This window comes from Notolabrus celidotus, chromosome 13 (assembly GCF_009762535.1).
Source record: "Notolabrus celidotus isolate fNotCel1 chromosome 13, fNotCel1.pri, whole genome shotgun sequence".
NCBI classification, from domain to species: Eukaryota; Metazoa; Chordata; class Actinopteri; order Labriformes; family Labridae; genus Notolabrus; species Notolabrus celidotus.
In genome coordinates this window covers 23313816-23341769 of record NC_048284.1, presented here as the reverse complement: position 1 = coordinate 23341769, position 27954 = coordinate 23313816, and the positions used below count along the sequence as shown (strand labels likewise).

General features: G+C 40.3%; 1 protein-coding gene across 3 annotated transcripts in view; it reads right to left on the bottom strand.

Annotated features, from left to right (window-relative positions):
* Nucleotides 1-8591: 8591 nt before the first annotated feature.
* Nucleotides 8592-27954, bottom strand: part of LOC117824068 (kelch-like protein 29) — a 168947-nt gene continuing 149584 nt past the window's right edge. For 2 of the 3 annotated variants that reach the window (XM_034699433.1, XM_034699434.1), the window contains exons 12-14: nucleotides 20977-21170; nucleotides 13219-13363; nucleotides 8592-9995 (exon numbers count right to left, since the gene is read on the bottom strand). In XM_034699433.1, coding sequence (XP_034555324.1) covers nucleotides 9812-9995; nucleotides 13219-13363; nucleotides 20977-21170 — 523 coding nt within the window. In that variant the 3' untranslated portion in view covers nucleotides 8592-9811. The remainder of the gene's footprint in view (nucleotides 9996-13218; nucleotides 13364-20976; nucleotides 21171-27954) is intronic. The other variant, XR_004633529.1, reaches the window with a different exon arrangement.

The following is a 27954-nucleotide window of genomic DNA, read 5'->3' as shown; positions in this document are numbered from 1 at the left end:
CTTTAACCCCTAAGTTTCTTCCAAAAAAAAAAACGTTTACCTTTTAAAGTCAGATTCATTTAATACTCTTTGGTCTTATCATATACTATACATATTAATACTCCCCATTCATCAGAGTAGTCCCATCTTAAATCCATTACCCTGTACTGATATTAACCTTTGTAGAAATGGGATTGCATCAGAAGAACTGTCAGCAGAAACTGTACGGGCAGTTGGTCGCTGCTTGTTTACAACCAGCAGCACAACCATGACTTATTTTATTTAGGTTTAAAAGTTCAACAGTAGTGACTCACCCAATGTCTCAGATGTTGATCTCCTGTGTGTTAGTGGATCCCTCATGCCCAATAGGGTTTCTTTCAGGGAGAAAACAGATAACATATTCAAATGCAAAAAAAAGATCAAATAAACATTTTAAAATGGTTTTCCTCTTTAAAATGAGGAACTTCCTGTTTATGTCAACTTAGGCGCTCCCTGTGAACGAAGTGATATCTCATCACTTTGCTTATCTTTTGCTTGTACATGTGTAAGTAGTGTTTAAAGTAAAAATGTTTGCAGCTTTTTGCCTTTATTCCATAGGACAGCTGAAGAGAGACAGGAAATGTGGGGAGTAGAGAGCAGGGGAAGACATACAGGAAATGGTCGGGAATTGAACCGGCAACCCCTTTGACGAGGACTGTAGCTTCTGTATGTGGGGCGCTTAGACTGATAGGCCACCAGTGCCCTGTGTAAGTAGTGTTTAAAAAAAAATTAAAAAACTCATCCCACTTTCTTTCAATGTGCAAATGTTTCACTCATCCTTGAACATTTGCTGTGGAAAAATTAAAAGAGCAGGTTTTTCTTCACCATGCTGTAAATCATCTACTCTGATACAATCACAGCATGCAAAGGCATCAGAAATTATAAAATAGATTTTGTCAGTCTTTTTACTGATGGTCTTGTTTCCTTTCATTGGTCATAAAAAGACATCATTGTTATATTTTGTTTCTTTCATAACCAGCTACAAACTCCTCACAGGAGCTTTAACTAAATAGTTAAAGTCAAGGCCTGGTGTTACAATAAGCTGCAAACAGATTATTGAACCCACACAGAAACACAGTCTGATATCTTTTCAGTTTGTTTTCTTAGTCTTGAAAAAGTTTGTGAATGTCAACAGCTTTCGCTGTCAGCCTGACAAATTGTGGAAATGCACAGCACTGACTGCAGAGTGTAAACATGAGATGAATCATTTCTGTCAACAAGCAAAACAAGTGAGCAGGGCAGGAAATGTGTCTGTCTGCTGCTCTGGTTTTGGCTCAAACCAGCATTTAAATCTATATTTGTAACCAGACATGGCTTTTGTGACTTTGTGACTTGGTCTCTTTTTAAACATAGAGTAAATTGTGCGGTTTGCATGGGAGCAATTCGAATGTATCAATTAATCAAACTGTTTTTATTTGTATGTAATGTCAATGCTTGATAAATGTTGCCTCAAGACACTTACGGAAACAGGTCTGGAATATTTCTATATTTATGACATCCTTGGTTAATCCACAAAGAGCAAACACTTTTCAACATTTAACAAGAAACTTCGAGCAGGACCACTCATGTTGAACAGCCATCTGCTGCCACTGCATTGTGCTTAGAAAGTGCGATAGAGGGAGATGGATAGAGTAATGATTTGCCTCACCTTAAAATCTTTGATGTGTGAACTTGAACTGAAGATACAACCATCATCTGGATCAGACAGATAATACAACCGTAGACAGGGAGTCATGGTCTGCACAGGATAAACAGAAGGTTGCACAAACACAAAGTTTTTAAAAATAGCAGACTGATATGGACTTCCAAGTCATGGGTCAGGGGCAAAGTCAGAAGACAAGGAGAAAGCAACTTTTCACCATCTGCAATCTTTAATTACTATTTCCAGGTAAGAGAGACGTATCAGATCTTTATCAACATAAGATATAACATTTCAATTCAATATTTATCCATCCATCCATCCATCCATCCATCCATCCATCCATCCATCTTCCTCCGTTTATCTGGGTCCGGGTCACCGGGTAGCAGTCTCAGCAGGGAAGCCCAAACACTCCTCTCCCCGGCCACTTCCAGCAGCTCTTCTAGGAGGATCTCGAGGCGTTCCCAGGCCAGCTGAGAGAAATAATCTCTCTAGTGTGTCCTGGGTCTTCCCAGTGGTATCCTCCCAGACATGCCGAAACACCTCCCCAAGGAGACGTCCAGGAGGCATCCTGACCAGATGCCCGAACCACCTCATCTGGCTCCTCTCGATGTGGAGGCTCTACTTTTCTCCAACCCAGAGTGGGCAAGCTTCCCTTTTCCGACTGAGCGGCATGGCCTCAGACTTGGAGGTGCTGATCCTCATCCCTGCTGCTTCACACTTGGCTGCAAACCTTCCCAGTGTGAGCTGGAGGTCACTGCTCGATGACGCCAATAGGACCACATCATCTGTAAAGAGCAGAGATCGAATCCTAAGGTCACCAAAATTGACACACTCCGCCACTTGGCTGCACCTAGAAATTCAAGGGCAGCCCTGGTGGAGTCCAACCCCAACAAGGAGCGGATTTGACTTCCTGCCAGCAATGTGAACCAAACTCTGGCTCCGACAATACAGAAATTGGATGGCCCATAGCATCAGGCCATCCACTCCATATTCCCAGAGTACTCCCCACAGGATGTTGCAGAGGTGTGTCAACTAGGACAGCCCTACAACACCCAGAGCCTTGAGGAATTCGGGCCGAATCTCATCCATCCCCGAGGCCTTGCCGCTTCGGAGTTGTTTCACTGCTTCAGCGACCTCGGCCCCAGTGATGAATGTGCCCACCTTCGAGTCCCCCGGCTCTGCTTCCTCCTTAGAATGCATGCTTGTGGAATTGAGGAGATCCTTGAAGTATTCCTTCCAGCACCCGACTACACTCTCAGTCGAGGTCAGCAGCTCCCCATCCACACTGTAAACAGTGCAAACAAAGGGCTGCTTCCCCTTCCTAAGCTGTCGGAAAGTTTGCCAGAATTTCTTCTAGGCAGACTGAGAGTCATGTTCCATCAAACTTCTCCCATGCCCAAGTTTTTGCCTCCATGACCGCTGGGGCCGCTGATCGCTTGGTCCGCCGGTAACTCTCAGCTGCTTCCGGAGTCCCACAAGCCAGCCACGACCTGTAGGACTCCTTCTTCAGCTTGACGGCACCCTTCACCTCTGGCGTCCACCACTCACTATTGGTATTAGGCCTGCTTTATACTAAGAGTTGTACATTTGTCTGCTCTGATTTTCATTTATTTGAATATACATCATTACATAAAACTAAACATTTCTGAGCACTTTTACAATGAGATTTCAGAAAGTTTGATTATTAAAAAAAATCACTGAATATGTATTGCAGTAGTGTAGATGTGTTGAGTGTTTTTTCATCTAGTCCATGTCACTTCAGAAAAATGGAACAATTCCTTTATAAGTGGGAGCTTACGAAAAGAAACAATGGGTTATTTAAAAATATTCCCACACTGAAATAGCTGCAGTATTTTCCAGAATCCCATCTGGTCATCTGTTGCCGCCTCTGTAGATGTCAGTGCAGACAGCTGGCCAGGAATGGCCACGTCCTGGTGTAGTAGCCAGAACTGGCTGTCAGGATGTCAGAGAGAGGAAACAGTAGAGAAAGAGGGGGAGCAAACAGTCAGCCAGGTGGTGCCGCCTGACGACAGGCTGGCAGGTGGATGGTGGAGAAAGGGAGGGCTTGTGTCTGGGTTCATTTTATCCTCCCAGCCTAAATTGGTGTTTGCAGAGCAGAGATGTCAGCTTGTTGGCACGTGTTTTGTTTGCCTGTGTTTCCGGCACACATCACGCCCTCACAGCAGGTCATCTCCTTGTTCCTGTCCAGAGACTCCAAAACATGCACATGTATGCACGAACGCAGGGTTGATACCCTGTAAGGCTGCTGCAGCTATTTCATCTTAATGTTGCTGCACCTCATGTTCATGTTTGTGTTTTATGGTCAACATACTGTGTGTGTTTTATACAGTTGTCTATGTTCTCTCCTGATACTCCTCTGGGTACGTCTCGACTCAGTCTTACAGACTAGCTGACCTTTCAGCAGATACACAGCTCCCTGCTCCTGGTTAAAGCCAGAGGGACCCTCAGTGCTCTGTTCACAGCATGCCAGCTTTGTTCTGATCTACAAATTGGCTTTCATCTCGCCCCAGGGCTAATGTGTCAAATTACATTGACCCACACAGCAATTTAAACCTTTCTCTTTGATGCCGCATTCCTATAAATGGTCTTGTTACTCTCTACTTTTCCTCTGAAGTCAGTCAATGACTTACCTTCTTTTCAAAAATCCAATCCAAAAGACAATAAACGGTTTTCATCTAGTTCTGCAAGTGGTTAATCTGAGTGGTGCTGCTATGCCTGTACGTCACACATCTCAATGGTTAAAAGTGGCACAGATGTCACTCAGATCAGCTTTGTTAGTGGTGGTTATGATGGTTACAACAGGGAGGGATGACAATTCTCCACCTGAACATCCATAGCCATAGCTCAGTAACATGTTTTATGTTTTTGAATTGAATAATACATTAATGCATTTTTAAAATACAACTTTTTGATCTTTAATGGTGAGAATCTGGCTTTGGTATCAGGCTTAAGACCTGCTGGACATTAAAGACACAACTGTCTCAGCCAGCTACTTTTGTAGCACAGATATACTGCAGCACAGGCTTTCATTATTGTGAGTTTGCTCTCTAAAGCCTGAGAAACAACACTTTCCACCGCAGCCCACAAAATAGTTCTCTTCAACCCATCTTTTCTCTGGTGAAAAGAAAATGAGAACAACCCCTGTGTTGTTTGCTCTCTAACCTCAATGGGAGTATTTCGTTTACCCGGGAGGGTTTGGTAAATTTAATCTGGGAAATAAAGAAAAACAGCAAGTTATGGTGGAAGTACAAAAGACAGGTTCAAGGAAGTTGATTACTCTAAAATAAACACTAACATCTTTGTCAAAAATGGGTCGAACATCAAGAATATATGACATCTTTACAGCCTATTGCACATGACTCCAAATTAGCTTATCATATTTAGTATTAATGGGCCCATTTGGTGGCAAGACTCATTAATCATTAGATCACTAAAAAATAACCTATACTCTGATTCTAATCTGCCATGTTTTACCAATAAAGATAAACAGTAATGAAACCTTCTGGCTACTCCTCCAATGAGAGAGGAAATTAAATATCCCCAGGCCGAACATTAGGTTGATTAGATGGCAAAGGTTCAGGCTGTAGGTGCAGGTTAGATTGTCTCCTGTGTTTCAGGGATGAAAGGGTGATCTGGCTTCAGATCAGAAGTCTAAAGCAAATAAGAGTTTATTTGCGTGTTGGTGTGTGAGTGCAGAGTGAGACATGGTAAACAGAAAGCCCATGTCTAAACATGGGCTGTGCCTGTTCACATTTAGAATAGTATCAGTCCTGGTACCTAGTTGATATTCACATGAAATAAGAGTGTTTTTACATCATGTTAAGATCTTAATATAAACAGGTGGATCATTTTAGTACCAGTGTTTCTTGTTTCTTTTTTAAAATTAGACCGTAGAATTGATCATCTTAATTCAATGCAATTTGCAGCTAATAAAGGTTTCCATGAATAAGGCATTCAGGGTTGTCTCAATGAGGTCAAAGTACAAGAGCACTTGAAGCTAATCCTTCAAAGGAAGAAATATTGAATTCAGTATCAAAGGAAATATGGAGAGTGATTTTGTTGGATTAAATCAAACAAGCATAGTAAACCTGATGATCTTTACGGATGCAAGTGTCTGTTCAGTATAAACCAATTGGTCTCCAATAAACCAGTTACTATAAAACCTGATATTCACTTTAAAGAGGCTAAATTAATAATTAATGGCTACATGTAAAAACTTGGAGGTTTTTTGGTGCATACTAGGCTTAACACACATACACACTTACATGTTGATGGGTAGAGATGGGGGTCAAACTTCTAACTGTGTGGTCAATGCACAGCCTGCTTCATTTCTGAGCCACAACCGCCTTTAGAAGCTGGAACCAGTGAATGTTTTAACTTGTAAATGGTTTAAGCTTTAATTACTGATAAAGCTACAACTATCATTTAAATTGTATGCTGTTGTGTTTTGTGAAACGTTGATGTGTTTTCTGTCATGTCGGGTTTTCTGAAATGTTGTGTTTTGCCCAAGCGGCAACCTCCGGTCTCAAAGTATGAAGCCCATGCAGAAATGTTATAAACTGCAATTCACAGAGAATCCGCTTGAGGCTGGCTGCAGAAACACCGGAAACCACATACACACCAATTAAAAAAAGACGATCTTTGCAGCATTAATAAACATGTTTACAGCCAGGTTCAAAAAACGGCTTGGCTCTACGTAGCTAATTTCTCTATCGGCACACACTGTACGGGGGGTGAACTTTTTTCTAATGCAACAGTTCAGAAGACATTAAGTTTGAGTTTTTTTCCCAAATAAGGACATGACTGACTTGACTCCCGGACGGGAACATAGCTGTTGGCTAGGAGGCTCAAACTCCACCTCTTTACGTCACACTATGCCTGGTTGAGTTCCGCATTTCCAATATGGCTGTTGTCGTCGATTGGCTTCAAAACGGCGCTCAGGAACAGATGGGTGATGTCACGGATACTACGTCCATTATTTATACAGTCTATGGTTTTGCCCTTCAATGCCACAGTAAAAGTGACTGGTAGATATAGAGTAGAGCAATCTGCATAATTCTACTCTTTGTTGTGTTGGTGGAAGATTTCAGGCTTCTGAGTCAGAGAAGATTCATTCATTGTGTGCATGAAAAGTCTGTCCTCTGTACTGTAAAGTTGTTACTTTTAACTTGTCTTCTATATGTTGAAATTGGTTTGAGAAATCAGCGTGTATTGCTCTGACTCAGCCTTTCAGATGGGAGAACACACACAGTGTAACATCTTCAATGCATTAATCATGGTCTATTGCCGGCTAACATCCGTCTCTTTTCCTCCGGCTCTGTTCAGATTCAGTCAGTGTCACACTCTGCTGTTTTCATGCTGAAAAAAATCTGCCGTCTCATTCCAGCACAGCTTTGCTTCACTTATGTCATCTATCATGGTGAAAATGTTGTTAGCTGTGGGAAATTTCCAAGTTATATTGAAACCAGAGTGCTTTACAATGCAATCCAGTTTGCATTGCAACAGTGTGAGTCTATGTGTGTGTGTCTGCAGGAGATGGAGGAGAGTGGCTGGCGTTATGATACATTTCTGTGGGACAGAGAGAAAACCTATCAGGTACATCCTGAACGGCCCTGGACCACAAAGACTGAAAGACTGAGTCGCGGTGAGTGAAAGCTTAGTCTGCCTTAAACAATGAAACACACACCGACTCAGCTGTCAGTCTGCAAAGGGAGCCATGGCCATTACTGATAGCCTACCTTGGTATCTAATGTAAACACAACAAACAGAAGTAAATCAGATACAGGCCTAATGAGGGCAGTTCTCTAATGGCTCGTTTTCCACCAAGCGGTCTGGTATGGATCAGTACAGTTTGGTACGGGTTGGATCGGTAACGCCTGATCCTGTTTGAGTTTCAACAGCCAACCGTGCCCTACTTTGTGGGCGGTGTGTAAGCCGGATGCCGATAGCCATATCAGCTTCATAATAGCGTGACCTCATGGCAGCGCAACACAGAGTACCATGCTAATAATTGCAACGAAGAAGAAGAAAAACGTGGGGAAAGTCTGCACCTCTGCGGTCAACCATGGAACGCTGTTTCTTGACGCCATTTTCCAAACAAAAAAAGTTATCTTCCCGAAATCCACTGGAGATTTAAACATGGAGGGGTTATGTGTTGTTCTTTATTACCACTGTCGTACGGGAAGTGACGATTCTTTCGACCAATCAACAGACTGCAGTGTTTCTAGCTCCATCTTCTGGGGTCGGATCGGTATGTCTGGCACCCCAATAGAAGGGTACCAAAAAGTGGGAAGGTACAGCTCGGTAATTTGGGGACCTGTCCCGGTTTTAGTCAATGGAAATGCCACAAAATGCGTGATGTACCGAGACGAAGCAAACTAAAGCTTGGTGGAAACGGGGCTTCTCCTTGGGTAATGTCCTGCTACCACAGAAATGCCTTCCCCTGGAGCAGTCCTGTCATACAAACACACATATATACATACCCTGACACTTAGGTTTGCATTTGTCACAAATACTCATATTGCTAAAAGACTTTTATGAATTAAAAAAACACACTGACAGGAATAAAGCAGGAAAATGTCATACATTGTGTTTCTTTAGTAGAGACTTTTCATAGCTTTGTCTGTTCTCTGTGTTTTTAACACACCTGTTCACAATTGTCATTTCAGTCCAAGTTAAGTTAAACTGCTCTCAAACTAAGTGCTGTGACATCCTTGAATAAAAGGTTCAAACTGTTTTTTCCAACTTTTGATTGAAAAATCGGAGTGCACTATTTCGTACATGAATTTGTGAAAATATGAGACCTCTGTACTGATATTCCTACATGTATAGAATAGTATGATGATCCATGTTGGAAACACTTCAGAGCCTTGAAGCCTGTAGTATAAAACAAAGAAGACAGGGGACTGTGTTCATGTTCTGGTATTTGTATTAGGTTTCAATAACAACTGTTAAATTTTCCTTTTTGAGTACAGATTTACAGACAAACCATTTTAAATTCAACCTTTTTTCTAAAAACATTCATACAGATTATCCTTTAGGGTTTTAAAAAACATTTTACAGAATTTCCTTCAGGTTTTAAAATATACATTTTGCCTCCCTTTATTTACAGAATACAAACCCAACTAATTTTTGGGTCACAATGAAAACCAAAAAGACGGTTTGGGGAAAGTGATGACATACATAAAACAGAGAACTTGTATAACAGTCACAGGTGGTTATTGTGCTTTGTTTCTGGAGTAACTGCCCATCTTGAAGTCGATGTATTCCCTTCTCCCTCTCTCAAAATCATTTCATCTTTGTTCCAGAGAGCAAGGCAGTGTGAACTGAGGGGAGGAAAGCAGATCAGTCACAATCTCAATCTGGCTTGAATCACGTGAAGAAAATACAGATTTTATCTCCCTTTAAACCCCTCCGGAACCAGATTTTAGTTTCCCCATATTTAGTAATTAAACCATGGTTTACTTGGTTGAAAGACACTGGGTAATACAGAGCTCAGATTTTGTTTTTTAAATTACCTCGTAAATCCACATTGCATGAGGGAACTTCACTTCCCAACTAGTGAGGAGACTTATCAAATCCTCCAATAAAGAGGAAAACAGGCCTCCCTTCATCTGACGTTGATACTAAAATCTCTTCATTCACCCAGATAAACTCTGCTCCCAATCGGACTGTGAAACCTTTACCTGTCTAACGTAATTCTCCAAACATGACCGAAATCTTACCTTACGATGAATTTCACTGCGCTTGACCAGAGAGCAGAAATATGGTGTTTGTGAGTTTCGACAGACAAATAAAATGAATGAGGACTTTATTTAAAACAAAACAAAAAGGAGTTTACTGAGAGGGTCCCTGTGCCTGTTGGATGGAGGATGATCTACTACCATGAGACGTACATTCCTGGAGTTTAGGCATTGTCACCTGACATGGCTGAGTAGTTGAACATGAGTACATTCTGCACAGGGCTTTTTGTAGAGTGGGACAGGAAAAAGGTTGGATGCATGCTGGCGTCAAGTCTAGAGGTCACAGACCGACTAGCCCCAGCCCAAAGCTGCCGTCACACATTGACCTACAACCAGAGCTCAAGTGGTGTTTGGCACCAAGCCCAGTGTGTTCATGTCCCGCTCAATCTCAGCCGCTCTGAATGTACTTCTTGATGACCACACAGCCGTGTCTGAAGAGCGGACAGGGCAGAGACTGCAGGGGCGTCCATGTGTTGGTGCAAGGGTCAAGGGTCTCCATGTTGCCGAGGGCGGGGCCCTCACTGCTCACGATGCCTCCTGTAGTGAAGATCTTCCCGTCTATGACCACAGCGCTGCAGGGGCAGACAGGAAAATTGATATATTTCAGTTAAATCCTCAAAAATCTGAATTTGTAAAAAAATAATTTACATCCATAAACACATCCTAATGTATGTTTAATATGACGCTACAGCTCTTTGTAAGGTAGTTTTTGAACTGGAAAAAGCCACATCCCATCTAAAGTAACTGGGATTTTAGACCCTTGTATGTTTTTCTAAGTGTAGTTAAAGCATTGAATTCTTTGTAATATCTGTACAGCCCTTAATGACTGCTTTTACTTACCTGATTATATAGTTGTGATTTCTATACCTATAATTTAGATGAGTCCTTTATATAGACTCTGGGCCCTGCTGTCGGAGTGCACCAAGTTCCTTCACAGACAGCTTAAAAATACTCCATAGCAGGGACCATTACTATCACTGATATACTGATGATTGGCTGAATGCAAATGGGAGACCAAGTGTTACCTAGAAATATTGCTCCTAATGTTAACTGTAATACAACAAAGTTAAACGAGAGAAAAAAGATATGAAGAGGACACGCCTGAATTCGTTTGACATAATTCCCATGTTATCTTGACATGGCCAACAAGGCTATTTTGTTAGATAGGCAACAAATGCATAAAAAAATGTCATTTCTTCTTCAGGGCAGGTGAAAACTAATGGAATCAAATATTTGTACAAATGTTTTCGTCTGATATGAGGGGCAGGGGTTTGGGAAGAGGAGTAAAATATTGGCCGTGAGCTGATTGGGGCTTTGTACTCCTATTGGGGTTTAGAACAATTTGCATACATAAGGTGAACACTAAAACCCACACAAAGAGTGACATGCACTCCTACTGGAACAAATTTACATCACTGTGGGGACCAGAAGAGTTATTACATAAAGCCTAAATCTACTCAGAGGGAAAGCACAGCTGATCCCAAATGGAGAGAGTGCAAAGCAAAGCCTGGAGCTGCTCTTCCTGATAAACAGAGGAGAGGTGCAGGCCTGCAGAGAGCAGGACGCAGCGAAGGGAGAATATCAGCTCTCCTGCACGATGACTCTGCTAGCCTTCATCCTCACACACTGGAGATTGTACTGTTGAGTTGAGTGTTGAGTGTTTTCTCTTTTGCCTCTGTGCTGCATTCACTGCCCTCCCTCCTCCCCTGCATCTCTTCCTCTGTGTCAGACTTAGTTAAATGTAGCAGAACAGCTGCCTGGTGTGTGCTGGTGCAGCTTATCAATAACTCTGACAACATGATTTATGTTGCACATTCTGCACGTAAGATCACTGTAATTTCTTCCCGAATGTATTTGCTTCTTGCTTTCTCAGCGTCTAAAAAAAAAAAGGGCTCAGGCGTGGCAATCAGTGGGTTTATTATTAAGCTAGCTGCACACCTCAGTGGTTCAGCTAAGTAGTTTATTAGGATGTGATCCCACTGCTGTTAATATTCATTCATCTATATTTATCAGCAGTTATGTGTCTACAAATTACAAAAAGTTACTGGAGTGATGGATTCTGTGTAAGAAAAAAACCCAATATTAGTATTCCTCTAACTCTGTGCAAAGATTGAATTACAATGACTCAAATATCACAGTATTCAGGATAAAATCAACTATTAAATCTTCTGAAGGAAAGTTCAAGCCGAGTCTTTCTTTCAGAGCATGTACATGTGTTTCTCACAGCATGACAGGCAGCAGTATTATTGTTAATTAGGGGTGTAATGGATCACAAATCCCACTGTTCACGTTTGTTCGGCTCATTCATGGATCGAGATTCACTTCGATATTTGTTCTACTCTTCACTAAGCCATGGCCGTGAATGCTTTCAAGGCTCTACAAATAACAATGTGTCTTCATGCATCTCAATAACAGGGCATTCAAAAATGTAAATAAATAAATATTTAGAGTTTTTATTGAGGATGGGGGGAATTTTAATGTGTTGCTATAGCCTATTAAGTTGTAGTTACTTCAACAAACTGTGTCAAGTCAGCCCTTTATTTTGCTATATTACTGCTGGATCATTCTGCTGCCTTTGACACAGTGAACCACCAAATCAAGTGAGCTTGGTATCTCAGGATCGACCCTCCATGGGTACATGTCCTTGATTTAAAGGAGATCTGTTGGAGTATCTTGGAGGAGAGAAGTGTCCAAACCAAACTGCTTATCAACAGGGGTACCTCAAGGGTCAGTGCTTGGTTCTATTATCTTCTCAATGTGCACCACCTCACTTAGAGCATTCATCTGCTTCCATAGTTTCTCATACATTACTATTCAAATGACACCCAGCTCTTCCAATCATGCCTGCCAGTTGACACATCAGTGTTGGCACAGATCTGTTCATGCCTTACTGCCATATCTCTGAATAGAAGAAGTAACATCTCCCAACCTCAAGCCACATGTGTTATGACTGAGCTTCTTGTAACCCCAGCCAGTCCCTCCATACAACTGCTGATCCATATCAAGCTTAGACCAACTAAACTAATACATACAAAGTCTGCCTAGAACCTATGACCAGATAACATTTAAGGTTCATGTGATATCGATAACTTGGTCATGACCATATGCCCTGTATAACATCAGGAAGATTAGATCTTACTTGTGAGAGCATGCAATACAGCCACTGCTACAGAATCTTGGAATATCACGTATTGACAACTGTATCTTTTCACTGAAAGGCCGCCCTGCATCTCTGCAGATGGGCCGTAAGTCACTGGCTATACTCTTCCCCTCTGTATTGCCCTGGTGGTGGAATGACTCATCAAACTCAATCAGTCAACTCAATTTCAATTTTTGAGAGCCTGACACCCAGCTCTTTCACACACAGAAAAAAAGACACACTCATATTGTTCCTGTCCATCTAGATCTTTGCTTGTGTTGCACATACTCTCAGATATACACTGCTTTGTACAAAAGAGTCTTCTAAATTAAATTGTAGCATTGTATATAAACACTATGCTGTACTGCATCAGACATGAAACTAGTGATTAAGAATAGAAAGTCATCAGAGAAATGTTTACTGAGGCATTAAATCTACTCGGTAGTACTGTTGTCTCCCAATCTTTTAGCAAACAATTTGCCTTCTTTTTGCAAACAGTTGAGTCTCCTCCTGCTGGCTACTTCAAAGAATGCAGGTTTTATGTACCTCAGAAATGGCTTCACTTCTGAAAACAGGAGACTTTTTCCACTTTTCTACACAGTCTCTGTATCCCACTTTATATTTCAGGTTAGTCTGCTCTGTGCAAACTGACTCACCTGCAGAACTGGCGAGAGTGATTCATGTTGGGACCAGCCTTGATGTTGCCTTTGTCTGGATCATAGATGGTGGTGGCTCGAGCGTAGGCTCCTCCCAGGATGAATACCAAACCGTTTAGACTCACTGCAGGGGCGTATTTGTTATCTAAAGAAATCAGAGGAAGAGAAGGAGAGAGAGATAGAGATAGAGAGAGGGGGGGGGGGGTATTTTGTTAAAGAAAGCACAGAGCTATTGTCTGAACATCATTCTCTCACACAGCAGAGATGTCTTATCTGTGTAATGGCTTCATTTTTTTATTTCTTGTGTTTCATTTCAATTGTTTCCCTTGTAACTTCCAGGCTGCCTGCAAAACTCATCAACATTTTCCTTTTGGATGTGCAGTTATCAAGATTGTTCTGAAAAAGAAAAGCAAAGGATATCAAAGAAATGAAACAAATAGATTGATAACCTGTGAAGTAAATAACACTGTGGCTTTATTGGGTTCTACTCGACACCATGTTTGTTATCAGCAGCAATAAAAGAGTTACTGTAGTCCCAATAATTCACAATTGTATTAAATCCTCTGGCACGTCCAGAGGTTTACAATGAAAAATGCAAGAGAAAAAATGCTGTTAGATGTGTTTGAAATAAATGAGCGAAAAGGTGAGATAGTACATACTGTGCATTCTGTATAATTCAATTTGATACAGTATATAGTACACAAAATAAACAGAGGCATTGAAGCAGCACCACTGTGGAATTAAAATGAAGCAGTAGTTTATGAGAAAATGGTGCTGCAGCTTTTGAGCCGCAGTCCTGCCGTGTGGGAAGCGGAAGTGGATTTCAAATTGAAAGTAATTGTACAGCAAACCACAGCTGGCAAATTTACAAACAGCATGAATTATGCGTAGACACTTGGCCATGAGCGGCAATCCTCCTTGTTTCTGTCACGATGAATGGATTTTATGGAGGTAAATCAGTGTCATCGGATTTTGCAATTAAAACGCCTTTTGCTTGAGCACTGAATATTTACGCACTGAAATTATGCACCTGTAATTTATCCCTCTGAATTCAACTCTTAAAAAACATTCACCAAAAATTTTCAGTATTCACAAATTCACAATCAGAATATTCTATTTAAAAAAATCTATTGTCTATGGTCTTGAGCTAATGTTAGCACATCTGAACTGATGTAGGATTGATTGCTATTCATTTTCCCTCATATTTTGGTATCTGAACATTTTTTTTAACACATTTTTAAAAATTGAATATTTGGATTTTGAATGTGTGAACATTGAAAATTCTGATTATTTTTTTAATTCCAAGAGTTGAACTCAAAGGTAAATAATTTGAATGCTTAATTTTGGTGCATAAATATTCAGTCCTAGAAATTCAAAGGCCTTCTAATTTCAAAATCTGCTTAAACTGATTTACTTCCATAGATTTTACTCAATGGAGGTGGGAAACAGGAGAAATCAATTATTGCCTCAATATTGGTAGTTAATTGACAATTTATCAGTCGAGACAAGGGGTTCTCCTGCTGCCCTTCACAAAGACATTCAATGAGCTACACTGCATTTTGCTTTTAGTTCAACACTTACATATAAGTGTAGTTAGCAAAAGTATAAGTTACCACTTTATCATTACACTCTCACATTGTATTCTATTAGTATGTGAGAGGGGAATGATATAAGCAAAGTTTTCACCTTTAAAGGTTAAAGAAAGGTTTTAAGCTACTTCTGGGCTAGGGGATCTACAGTCACACAGTAAACACTGACCTCAACCTGAAAATATGCTCACAATAACCATGCAAAAATGTTGAGTCAACCATGGTCACCACTCTAGGGTAGCGTAAGACTGCTTATATGTTTATTAACACTTAACACCAATTACGAGTGATGGTAACTTCATTTATTTCTGTTTTTTTTTTTAAATATTTTGGTCATATTTTGGATGGTGGTAATAGAAGAACATTCACCAAGGCCACTGTTGATTGATTCAATGGGGACCATGTTTTGTCTTGTCATTTTATTGCTTCCATAGTTTTATTCCTGAGATATTTCCCATCAGACCAACTGGTAATCTGAATGACTGATGGAAAGACATTACCATCAAGTTTACTATCATAACATTACTGTACATAAAACACTTGACATCAGACTCTAACCTCATGCATTACATGTGCTGACAATGCAGGCATTTACATGAACAGGAATCCAATCTGAAAGTCTGCTGCATCCCTTGAGGCTTCAATTCCTGCCTCTGAGAAACAAGCTGCTCTGATTGGTCCTTCTAACATTCTACCCGACAAGTGTATTTTCTTTTTAAGTGTCCTCATCTGATTGATATGCTGATGCTAGTCCACACGGCATGTGAGAGATATTGTGTGTGTGTGTGTGTGCGTGCGTGCGTGCGTGCGTGCGTGCGTGCGTGTGTGTGTATGCGTGCGCGTGCGTGCGTGTGTTTGATGTTGTTTGTTCATCTCGTAAACAGAGGACACTTATTTTCTCTGCTTGGTGTCTGAGACAGAATAATGGGACACTCTCAAGAGCGAAATTTTCGCCTTGTGTTCCCTGACAAACTCTCACCACCTGCAGCCTCTCCCTCTCTCTCAAACTCAAAGTGCAGTAAGCAGCAGGTCTGAATGCCCGGTAAAGTACCAGGCAGCTATATCTCATTTGGCAAGCCTCAAAAGACTGTTGTTAACATCTTTCCATTGCTTTGCTTTTACTCTAATTCCCCGACCTTCAACAAGAAAAACAAGCTGTTTCTGCAAAGCTGAGATACAGTAACAATGGACAAGTAGTGTCTGAGTCTGGTGCAAACTTTCTAATTCTTCAGTTTGTCTGGATTCACTGATTTGATGTCAGAAATGCTGTCTGAAAAGTCCCTAACAAACTACATCCTACATAAATATAAGAGAAAGAAAAAGAAAAAGGCTTAACACGGCACGACACAGCTGTGCCTTTGGGATAACACAGGCAAATGTTTTATTACATTGTGTTAACAGCTTAGTCACCCAGTCTTGGACCCCTCAGGCTGAGGTCAAGGACAGGTATAAAATGAAGATACCCACACACACACCGACACACACTCACACTCACATACACTAACACAATCTGTAAAAGATGAAGCTGCTGGGTGACCTCTGCTGCTCCCTGTATCCCTGCAGACAGAACAAGGGATCAGCAGGAAAGAGGACAAAGAAGCTTCAGTTGTCATTCCGGGAAGTTCAGATAAGATTACAGCAAGTTGATAAGAAATGCAAAAACATTATCAGTTGAACGCAATATCCTTTATGTGTGGTGTGGAACAAAAGCAGCCTTTAAAAGGATAGAAACACAGGAGAGTATTTAATTTAATTCAGACTGATGGATAATGGTTAGAGGGGCATGACCTATTAGGTAACTATGGCAACACTTCATTATCCCCACCACATTTCCCTCCTCTTCCTCCGCCTCTACAATGGCTCTCTCATGCTGTGCTACTTTGGCCTGTGTCATTTGAGTCATTCATTGTTATACTGTCAATTTCCTGGTCCCCTGGATGTCTTTGCAGCCAAACAGTCAGTGGACAGGAGGGGATGTATGCATGTGATGTGATGTGATGTGTGCATGTTTTCTCATATTACCATTCATCAACCATTCATCTACCAGTAATGAAATTGTATTTAAAGCTGCTGTTGGTAGGAATGGTGTAGAAACTGTACTTTTTTCTGCTGGGTTTGGAGAAAAGGTCATAATACCCATTGGTAATCAACAGTAAGTGAAGTAATTTGAGACTATTGCAAAATCTCTGCGTTTTCCAATGCTTTTGTATCAAGCAATGTTATTATTCCCCTCGTTCCTGTTATGACGGACCAATCATAGCTAATCTCCAATCCTCCATTCTGGTTGGTTAAGGGGCGGCCCCTTCTACATACCCCGATTGGTAATGAGTCCGTCACTATCATGATTGCGCACACCGATCTGTGTTGGGGGGTTGGGAGGGGTAGTGTTGACATTCCAAGTCCCTCTCTCTGAAAATATGTTTACTCTGTGACTACCAACAGCAGCTTTAATGAAACCAGTTTTTGTAATGTAATGTTCCAGGAGTAGTATATGGTTTGAAGCTCTGGAGGAGTTTTTATCTGCTTATGAAACAGACTGAAATTAATATATGCACCTCTTTATGACCAACAAAAGCAAACAAGACCATCAGGAACAAGGCTGATTGTTTTTAAATAGTTTTTGTAATGTACTAAACTGCTAGCAGGGGATAGATGTCAGCAGGTTGACTCACAGCATGCTACCAAAGCAACCTTTTTTTCTTGTTGCCCTTTCGGAGATTTCCATTTCAGTGATATATTTCAGTGGTAAAATCACACGGGGAGATTTTTCTGTTAAAAAGATGACTTACATATGTAGGACACAATCAGCCAAGAGATAAGAGATACTCCTTTTGTGCTAAAGGGGAGGTATAATATCATAGATATCTCTCAAACTCCTTGCATTACTGAACTTTATAGAAAGCAATGATGCTTCATAAATAGTTTAGCATCTGAGGAAACTCATTTAAACTCCCATGTTTAAGCACGTACACTGCTCAGCAGACAGATTTATTGAAGACAAAGGAAAGACACAGATGAGCAGATCTGCAGAGGCACTGCACATCTCATTAGACTTGTTGACGGGACTATTTTTGTCACAAGTAATATTATTTTTTACTCTGCAAGAGATAGGAAGTCAGTCCTTAGGAGTGTTTGTGAAAACCGCTTCCAGTACACACACATGGAGGCTTACACACACGAAAGTAGGCACACACACAGATTCACAGTCACAAGAAACACACAGCTGTATTTGTGTCAGTGGAAAGGACAGAACTGAGAGATGTGCCAAGAGGGAAATGACACAAGAGAAGGGACAGAGAGATGAAGAGGGAGATTAGAGAGAGAGAGAGAGCGATGGAGGGAATCAGAGGGCTGATCGAGAAGCGCTCCCCACCAGCTCACTAAAATCATTGCCGGCCCAATTTTACAGAGAGCACTAAACCCGCCCATTATCTGTTGGCTCGCTGGCTGTCAGACACAGATTCATCTACACACTGACAGATGTTCAAATGTCTGTGTTGGTCCTCAGCACAAACACACATCAAACCCAAATCTCATGTATTCATGCATGCATGTGGAGTAAACTTGTGGCTCATTGCATAATATTAATGCTGTGTGTGAAGCTGCGTATGTCCCTGGGAAATGTATGGTTGATATGAGATAAGGAGATGGGTGAGTGTCAATACATCTGTGTGTTTCTCACTAGACTTTTCTGTCATTCCTCCTCTGTAAGGTGCTCTGTCAGCCCTTTAATACCACTCAGCTGTCAGCACATAATTTTAGATAATAACTCACTTATTTTAAGAAGCATTTGGACACCACTTTCCCCTTAGAATCCATCATGTTCCAGCAGATTAAATGGGGTCATTTCACATCAAATATAGAATCTGTAACTGTGCTAGAATGCATAAACCTTTTACTGTTGCAGTGTACATGACAAAATTTTAACGATTTGGGAAGAATGTTCTTCAGGGTGGTGCTGGAGATTCTTATAAACGTGTTTTATGAGAGGCTATACGCACAGCTGGTTAGCTTGTTTGATTATGAAGACTATAAATAGGGAAATAAGGTGGCAAAATAAGCCCATCAGAACCTCTAGTAATCATGTTGAATGTCTCTGGTTAATTGATACAAAACCTAAACTATTAAAATGACATTAACAGTTAAATGGGGCAGAGTGGAGTGCCCATAGTGATTTGTTGCCTAGGGGGTTACTATGAAAAGACAAAAATTGGAGAAGAATAATTGGGCACATAATCCTCTGTAGAACAGCAAATCATCATTTAATGTTTATTTATCTATATGAAAAACTAACACCTTTCACCTGAGTGTTTATAGTTAGAATGTGTCATAGCATGTCCAGGCCCAGATGTTAAATGAAGGATGTGTTCAATCAACAGGAATCATCCATGAGATGTATCTTCTGAGTACGCATTTCTTTAAGATTAGACCTGCCTGGGGATGAAATTGCTGCCCAGAAAACTCAACTGTCAAAGTTTTAAATCATGCTGAGTTGTACAGTCCGTATTTTTCCTGCTAAACTGGAGTTATAGCAGCTTGGCTAAAGTGTTTGCTCTGTTGCAGTGCCCTTCATGGGTCCCTGGTGGCCTTGACTGGAATGTGGATGAAGGATTGTGAAGGGGGAAATGAGTTTGGCCAAAAACATGCCAGAGGGTTTATTAGGACTCAAGGATCGTGATAGCAATAGCATGGGGAGAGGGGGATGATGAAAAGTATTAGACTGATAATAATGAGGAGAAGAGAAACAACAGGGTAGCAAAGGTCATAACCTGAGCACTACATTTTCTGTTGACTTTTTTTGCCCGGAATAAATTCCTAAATAATAGACAGAGACCAAATTTATACATGGTTTTACTATATCTAGGCTACATTGAATTGTTTTTTAATAGTTCTCTGCCTACTGAAAACTATGGGACATTCTCATCAATTATTTCGATAAAACTGACTGAAATGTTGAAATATAACTTAATTGCTTTAAAGGATATTGCCTGTGAATGAAGTGCAAAGTACACTTTAGAACCAAAAAAGATTCACCATGCTACAGTTTTTAAGCATATCACACTACCTTGTAACTAATGTGTTCATAGTGGGGGGGGCAGTAGTGGTTTTTTACACTGGTTGCCATGAAAGAGAGGGAAGACGCAGCTGCAGAAGTGGAAGTGGACTCATTAACCAACTAGCTAGCTAACCTTTACCGCATTATACAGCTTCTACGAATCATGTCAGAGGAGATGACAGAAGAAAATAAATGACTCTACACACACCCAACAAGGTTTCCTTGTTAGCTTGGTAATTCTTTTGGATTTTGTAAAACAGACGAGGTGTAGGTGGACAATGCGTAGCAAGAAACACGAAGAGAGTAGTGTGTTTTTGTTTAATATGAGTTTCTGACAGAAGTGATGCAGATTAAAAAAAATGACTGTGAACATCATAAGAAATGGATAATGACATGTAAAAGAAGTCAACTGCTTTTATTAGTAAAGTTTAAGAAGTAGCTTGTCCCATCCTTGTCTTGCCTTTCTCAACTGATAGTTATGTTTTTTGTTTTCCTTAAATAATGCAATATTATTATTGTCTTGAAATTTTTTGGGGCTGAATAATTATGAGGTGAAAATCTGATGATCGTGACAGCAGTAGTGTGATTAATAATTTCAGCTTGTAATTGCATCAGGACTTTTTGGTTGCAGCACGAGAAACAAAGCATCTGAGGTTGGTTAAAAGTGTTCATGTGGATAGAGTTGTCAAATACTGCTGGTAAGAAACGAAACAACCATAGTGGAAGCCCAAATGCTCACTTTTGCTCTCTAATGAGACATTAAGATGCTGCTGACCAAAGATATGTAGGCCTATGGTTAAAGTAATAATACTGCAACGTGTGTTCTTTTCCTGGTTTGACTGCTTCATTTCTAATTTAAACAAACATGCAGATCCATTGTTTAGTAGAAAGAGTTTTAGCTGGTTAGGGGGAAATTCTGATTGATTCTGACTCATTCTGATGGGAAATGTAAAGTCATAATGAGGAAAGAGGAACCACACATTTGGGAATATTACAGCACAACCTGGTACACACTAGTTTAAAAAGGAAACAACAGCTCTGTCATGTTACAAAAAGTGATTAGAACAAAGGCAACACATTCCCTGAGTCTATGAGTGTTGACACTTGGCTTACCTATCATAGGTGATTCAATGAAGCTCCAGGTGTTGCTCTGTGGTACGTAGGACTGGAGGACACCTGCAGAGCGGCCAGCCTCGTTCACGCCTCCGAACACGTAGACCTTCCCTCCACACACTGTGGCTGCTGCTGAATGGACCGGCTTAGGAAGAGGAGAGACCGTCTCCCACTGGTTGGTGATTGTGTCGTACCTGAAGAGGATAAAGAGATTTTTAAGATTATTTTTTATACGCCATTCAATTTTTTTAATCTTACAACCTTGAAACCAAAGAAAAAAATTACCAAGTATGTTAATCACCCTACTTTCATTGAACAAAAATCCACAACGAGGACTCTCTGATTTACATCTTAATCCACTAATAATTCATTAACTATTTAAACACTTAGCAGGCAGTCAATTACGCCCACACACCAAAAATATACAGAAACTCTAATTTCAAATATCCCACTGTGCTGAATTCACTGTGAAACGCTGGCTTTGGCTGCAGGGCTGACAGATATAATTAGCAGTAAGCCTACACCACCAGAGAAGAGGAAAAAGACCAACCATTATGTACAATGACAGCAATTAAAGCAATTACACAGAGCAACATATGTTTGGAGCTACAAGTCATTAGTCTCTAGAGTTGGGCTATGTCAGTGCCGAGCTATGGACCTTTCTCGCTGAGCGGTCTTTGGCAGAGACTTCAACACTCAGCTCAAAACTCAGCCGACCCAGACTGGCTGAAACAGGCACCGCCAGATGAAAGGCCTGACATAATGTGAACAAGAAACTGGCTTATGGAGTTGTGCATTTATCAGAGGTCAGCTGTGCTATTATATGTATATTTATTATTTGTGTTTAGTGTGTAAGAGTGTGTGTAAACCTTTTTTTGCCCCGCAGGCTCTATCATTGTGGCGTGTTAGCAATGTAACCCTGTATCCACGGGCCACTGATCAAAGCAGCAGGCAGCCTCCCAGCTGAAGGAGAGCTCACTAAAGAGCCAAAACAGATCCTGGATCTGTGATTTAAAACACAGCTATTCATACTTAAAGAAGCTGACTTGATCACGGTTGTCCCGTCATTATAAAGAAAAACACCTATATGTTAAAAACTACAGATAATGTCCCCAAGGTAAACAAGCCGTACACATCAAATGACAGAAAAAAGTCCAGGACTGTCACTTGGATTTTTTCTCATGAACAAATTTTCCCTGTAGTCAAAGACCATTCATTTGGCATTCTGCCTAATTTTCATTAGCACACAGGTGTTTACTTTTCCTCCTCCACTGTTTTATCTAATGAAAAACAGGTGTGTGTGTGTTTTTTTTCTTCTGTAAATGGATATTTTTCTGTCGCAACTCATGTGGCATTTGAAATTAAATTTCAGTGTCACCTGTTGTATACTACCTCACAAAGTCAAATTAATCCTCTCTGAAAAAGAGGAACACATGCAGGTCAGTGTCTCCGACAATCTCAGAGGTCACACATTTGCATTACACGTGTGACTCATTCACTGTGAGGCACTTAAAATGAAACGTGACATCAGGACTGACAATAAAAAGATTTCCAGAGTGGGTGTATGAGGTTTGATTTTATCTCCAACGCAGAGGAGATAAAGGAAGAAGAGAGACAAAGAAAAATAAACACTGTTCATCACAAAAACAAAGACTACCAATCTGCTTTTCTTTCCTCTGAAGCTTGTTGTCAGACAGATTTTTCATTATCACTCTTGCAAGGTTATCCATCAATGTGTCCTTCTGCATTGATTGTTTTTTAATAAAGTGTGTTAATATACAAATACTGATCATAAAGCCTTGTGGTAATCTGCAGCTCCAGACATGACCCATTTTATCATACATTCAACTCAGAGGTGAGGTTGCAGGGTCACAGCAGAACAAATAATGTAGGAATACATTATTTTATTGTGAAAAAGACTCAATGAAAGACAGATATGGAGAGAAGGCAGATTGTGAATGAAAGGAAGAGCCATGACTCACAGCTAGATTTGCCTCTAAGTATGTAATCTGGGCAAAGAAAAGCAAATTAGTGCTCCCAGCATGCACTGGGACTGACATATCAACAAACCAGAACAACAAACTGGATTTGCTGTCTCTTCACCTGTTGTCTTGCTCTGTGTGGTAAAACTAAATAATTAGAGCCATCCTTGTGTGTTTACAGATACAGGTATGATTGGGGTTCGCTCAAATAGACTGCAGGGCCAAACATTTAGACATTATAACTTTTCTTTTAGACTCTGTCTGGCATTGAATCTCTCTGTATGAGCCTGAGTGCAGGTCTTTGTTAGCAGTTTTTGGGTGAGACTAAAAAGTAGAGGAGACAGGACTTTGCAGTCATGGCCCCTTTATTAAAGAGTTGCTATGTTTACATTGGCCACAGAAAATCTGAATAATACCCTGATTAGAATAAAAATGCTTCATGTGGAAGAAATTGGTACGATCTGGACCATCCAGAAATTGAATTCCTGAGAGAGGGGAATTATGCTCATTGATATTCTGTATTGTTGGCCATGTAAACACTTGTTCTGATCATTTCCTCCCAGTATTCTTACGTCGCAAATTCACTCCACCTGACCACTTCCTCTTTTGACTTTTCCAGACATGTTCAAAAAATGCTGTAAGCAAAGCAAAAATGATCTCTAGCTAACATAACTTTTTACTGGACATTTAAAAGAACTCAGGTTTGTTGAACGTCTTAATCAAAAAAATTATATAAGTATAATAAATAAATGAATAGATAAAGATATCCAAAGTTACAGATATGAGAGGGAAAGAAAATGTGATCTCTGGTGGAGGGGTTAGGAGAGGAGCATTGTAGAGATGTGCAGTTCCCAAACGGCAACCACCTGCCTTAGCACCACTCGGGCTGTTTCCTGGGCTGACTGTAAGTGAGGTGAGTCAGCCATTTTTAATACAGGACAACTCTGGACTCTGGCTACTTGTATATTTATGAGTTTGGAAAAAAGACAGAATACATACGATAAACATGAATCAATCAGTGTGGCAGTATTTGAAACAGGGTGTTAGGATAGCCCTAGTAGCTCTGATAGTTTCAATGCATTGTTTAAAAAAACTCATGGGTTAAGACTGGAAAATGTACAAGCTGTTGACTAAAGTCTCCCTATTAAAGCACACAACAAACCCAACACCATTTATGTACAACCAGCACAGCGCAGAGACTAGCCATCTATATTTCTCTAACAAAACAATCCAATCACAATGAGGCTACCCCAGGTATCGCAACCACTACACTAAAATGTTTACCTGCAGGGAAGAGTGGATGATGAACCACGCTTTTCTCCAATCTTTCACACACACACACACACACACACACACACACACACACACACACACACACACACACACACACACACACACACACACACACACACACCCACACACACACACACACACACACACACACACACACACACACACACACACACACACACACACACTGTAATACATGAGCTGCCAGTCACTGAGATACTGACTCATATCCATTTCCTCTGAGATACAAACCACAGCATTCAGAAAGTGAGAAACTGAGAGTGGGGAGTTAAAGGAAGGGATAAAAAAAAAGCAAAACCACATGAACTCTACCACCCCAACACTGACAAAACGATCCCATTAAGACGTTGGAGAGCTGAGTCATGCTGCAGTTACAACAACACTGAAACAGCGTCACAATGGCTTCAGCATTCCCAACATTATCGACTCAAGACAAACAGTTTGTATCGTGGAAGATGATGCACATATCAGGTAAACACCTGATATGTGCACCTGCAGGCTGTCCATTCAAGTAACTAACTAACTTAAACACAAACTTCAACATGGATAGCTAAAGCTTTGCTAATATGGGGAAATTTACATACTCTCTATACTTTAAGTAATGTTTGGTTATTTCATTAAATAGTCTTTCCATTTAGACTAGACTCATTTTATTTCATCTCAACCTTTGTAAGCTTTTCCATTTGTTTAAGCAAACCTAAAATCTTCTATAAACACAGAGATTCCCATACATGCTTGTGTATAAAGGCAGTTTTATTGGATATACATATCCCACATACAGCTGTGGGATCATAGAGAGAGAGAGAGAGAGAGAGAGAGGGAGATGTAGTGCATGAGTATGATAGCACATCAATCCCTCATACCTTCTGCTTCTTGTCAGCCATAATGAACTGAGAGGTTGTGATTTGGCTGAAGGAAAACAAGGCCACTATGTGTATCAGCTTCAGCCTGGAGGGCGCTCTATACAATTTGCATTTAGATAAAAGCGTCTATCCTTACATTCACTTTTTTTTTCTTTTGCCAAGAATGTTCATTAGCAGCTGGGAGGGGAGAAATCCCAACAGCATGACAAAATATGCTACAGAATCTGAGTAGGAGACAAGAGAGAGATGTGATTAAAATTGTCTGCTTAATTTTGTTTTGGAGTAAATTCAGTTGCACATTTGCACAAGCTGATAGTGTTCATTTTAAATCATTCACATTCTGCTTCTTTGCATATTTGCAAGAATTTCATCCAAAATGCTTTACCCACACATGGAACAGACTGTGACGATGACTGAAAGGAAGAATTGTGGAAGGAAATGTGATAATAGAGGCAGGGAAAAGGAGAAAACTTACGAAAAAGATTGTGGTTAAGATTTGTATGCATCAGTTTGAATGTACAGTATATCAAGTCAGGGAATAGATGCTCCTATGGATGAACAAAATTGAGAAACATTTTGGAGAAGAAGAGAAAGAGGAGGGATGCAAGTCTTTCTGTGTTCTTTGTGCCAGAGCATCTTCAAGAAAACTGTGAAGCCTCCACTGTCACCATGCTGTCTGCTGGGCACAAACACTGGTACAAACACACATCTCCTAAACACCACCATCACTAATTTTTGTTTAAATGCACTGATAGTCACAGACATTAGCAACCTCATTGCATGAACTTTGGTTGAATGAGGATATTGTTGGCCAAAAATATGTTCTTTAATTTTCTGCGGAAAATGTTATGTTCTTATTATCTTTATACTTGAAGGATAAAAACTTTTGATTAACCAGCTAAATCCTCAATCTAAAGCCATCTGCTTTATCACTAATCCTTGAAAAAATCTCACATCTGATAAAAAAATATAGGTCCTATTAGCGTAAATGTATTGTAGTGAATGGTTGCTAAGAGACATGCACACTTCTGATAATTGCCTTTTTGAAGCGTTGTGTGCATAACAATGTACAGTCTTCACAGCTAACATGTGTACTGAAGGTTAACGGCTCTAGCAGAGTTGTACCAGGAATGCTTTTATGTTCTTAACATTTTAATACTTATCTGGTGTTTTGTGTAAAGACATAGAGGTGGATAAACATTAAAGGATTAAAACTGAGAAGCTCGCCTTTTGCTCCGCTCTACTTCACAAACAGAAGCAGACTGTAAATTATTGAAGATGGAAACAAAAACAGCAGCTTTGAGACTTTAATTAGAACTTGTTTGTATGCACCTCTGTTCCTCTCGCTGGTTTGCTCTGTGTGTGACAGCTGTTTGTACCCGTGTTCTCTCCCCCATGTTTACTTATCACTCTCCGATGGTGAAATCTATTAAGCCTTACCTGTTAGAGGCAGGGCTCAGCACCGCTCAGAATGTAAATTTGTGGATTTGCATCCTTGTTCATAAGCCATTCATTTAGACATGCATGTAGCTTCATTTAGGAAACCAAGCTTTTCATTCCAATGCAGGAATATTTTGTTCTGCACGTTTTGTGGTTTCTGTTCAAAGCCATGAAAATGCCTTACTGTCAGAATAAACTGTTTCTGAGTTGTGTAGCACTGTCCAATCAAAAAGCACTTATCTGGTTGGAATACTATTGCTGGCATCAAAGAAAGCTATAACAAGAAAGTGGTGTAAAGAGGACCCCCCCGCCACTCAGAGAAACTGGTTGGACATTGTGGAAAAACTACACGATGTGGAGAACTTTACACACAATTTAAGACTTCAACAATCTGCCTGCCAAGGAAAATGGAAAAAGTGGACTGACTTTATAACCCATCAAAAAGTCTGAAGAGAATGGACTATTTTAAAGGAGGCTAAACTGACATTTGTTAACCGACACCAAAGTTTGTATAATGTGTTTATTTTGATGTAACCTCATCAAGAAAAGCAAATAAAATATAAGTTAAAAAAAACATTTATCTTGTAAAAAGTCAGGCATCCATGCAAAAATGTTGTATTTCAGAATTAATGGTTACATGCAAATTGGAACCAAAATGAAACACCAGACTTTTCTAATCCAGACAAAATCATTGTTGAAGCAACTTCCTTGAATCAGAAACCCAGCAGATTTACCAACCAGCTACAGATGTAAACACCAGTAACAACTATTCTTTGTATCTGAAGTAGCTTGAGTGATGCCACCAGATTCAATTTGTTGATATATTAAAGTCTTCATAGAAATTAACACTATATAATGGCATTATTTCACAATCTTAAAGATGGTCTTGGACAGATCTTGGTTAGGACCTCTGTCACATGCACTCAAATGTACAAGGTCAGGACTATGGTTTTGACAGAACTGTGACCAGGTTTTACAACTCATCAAATTTACCTTTGGCCCCTAGAAAAGCTCTTAACCTCCAGGTTGCAAGCCACAGCATTTGACAGAGTTTCACATTCAGAAACTTGTGAATCTCTTTCATTACCCTGAGAGGCAAAGCAATCTTGCTTATTATTTACTCATGATTCATCTGGCAGGCTGTGTATGATGACATCTGTGGAGCTGATGTTGTCTTGCTCTCAGTATGGACAACAGACCAGCTGATGTTAAGGTCAGCCAAAAAACATTCTCACACAAAGAGCAGTCCCTGCAGTGACTGTAGAGAGAATACGTAGCACACAGCTCATTAACTCTGATGGATTGCAGCACATCTAAAGCTAAAAACAGCCCATACGAGGGGACACCAGCAGCACATACAAACACAGATGGACACAGACCTG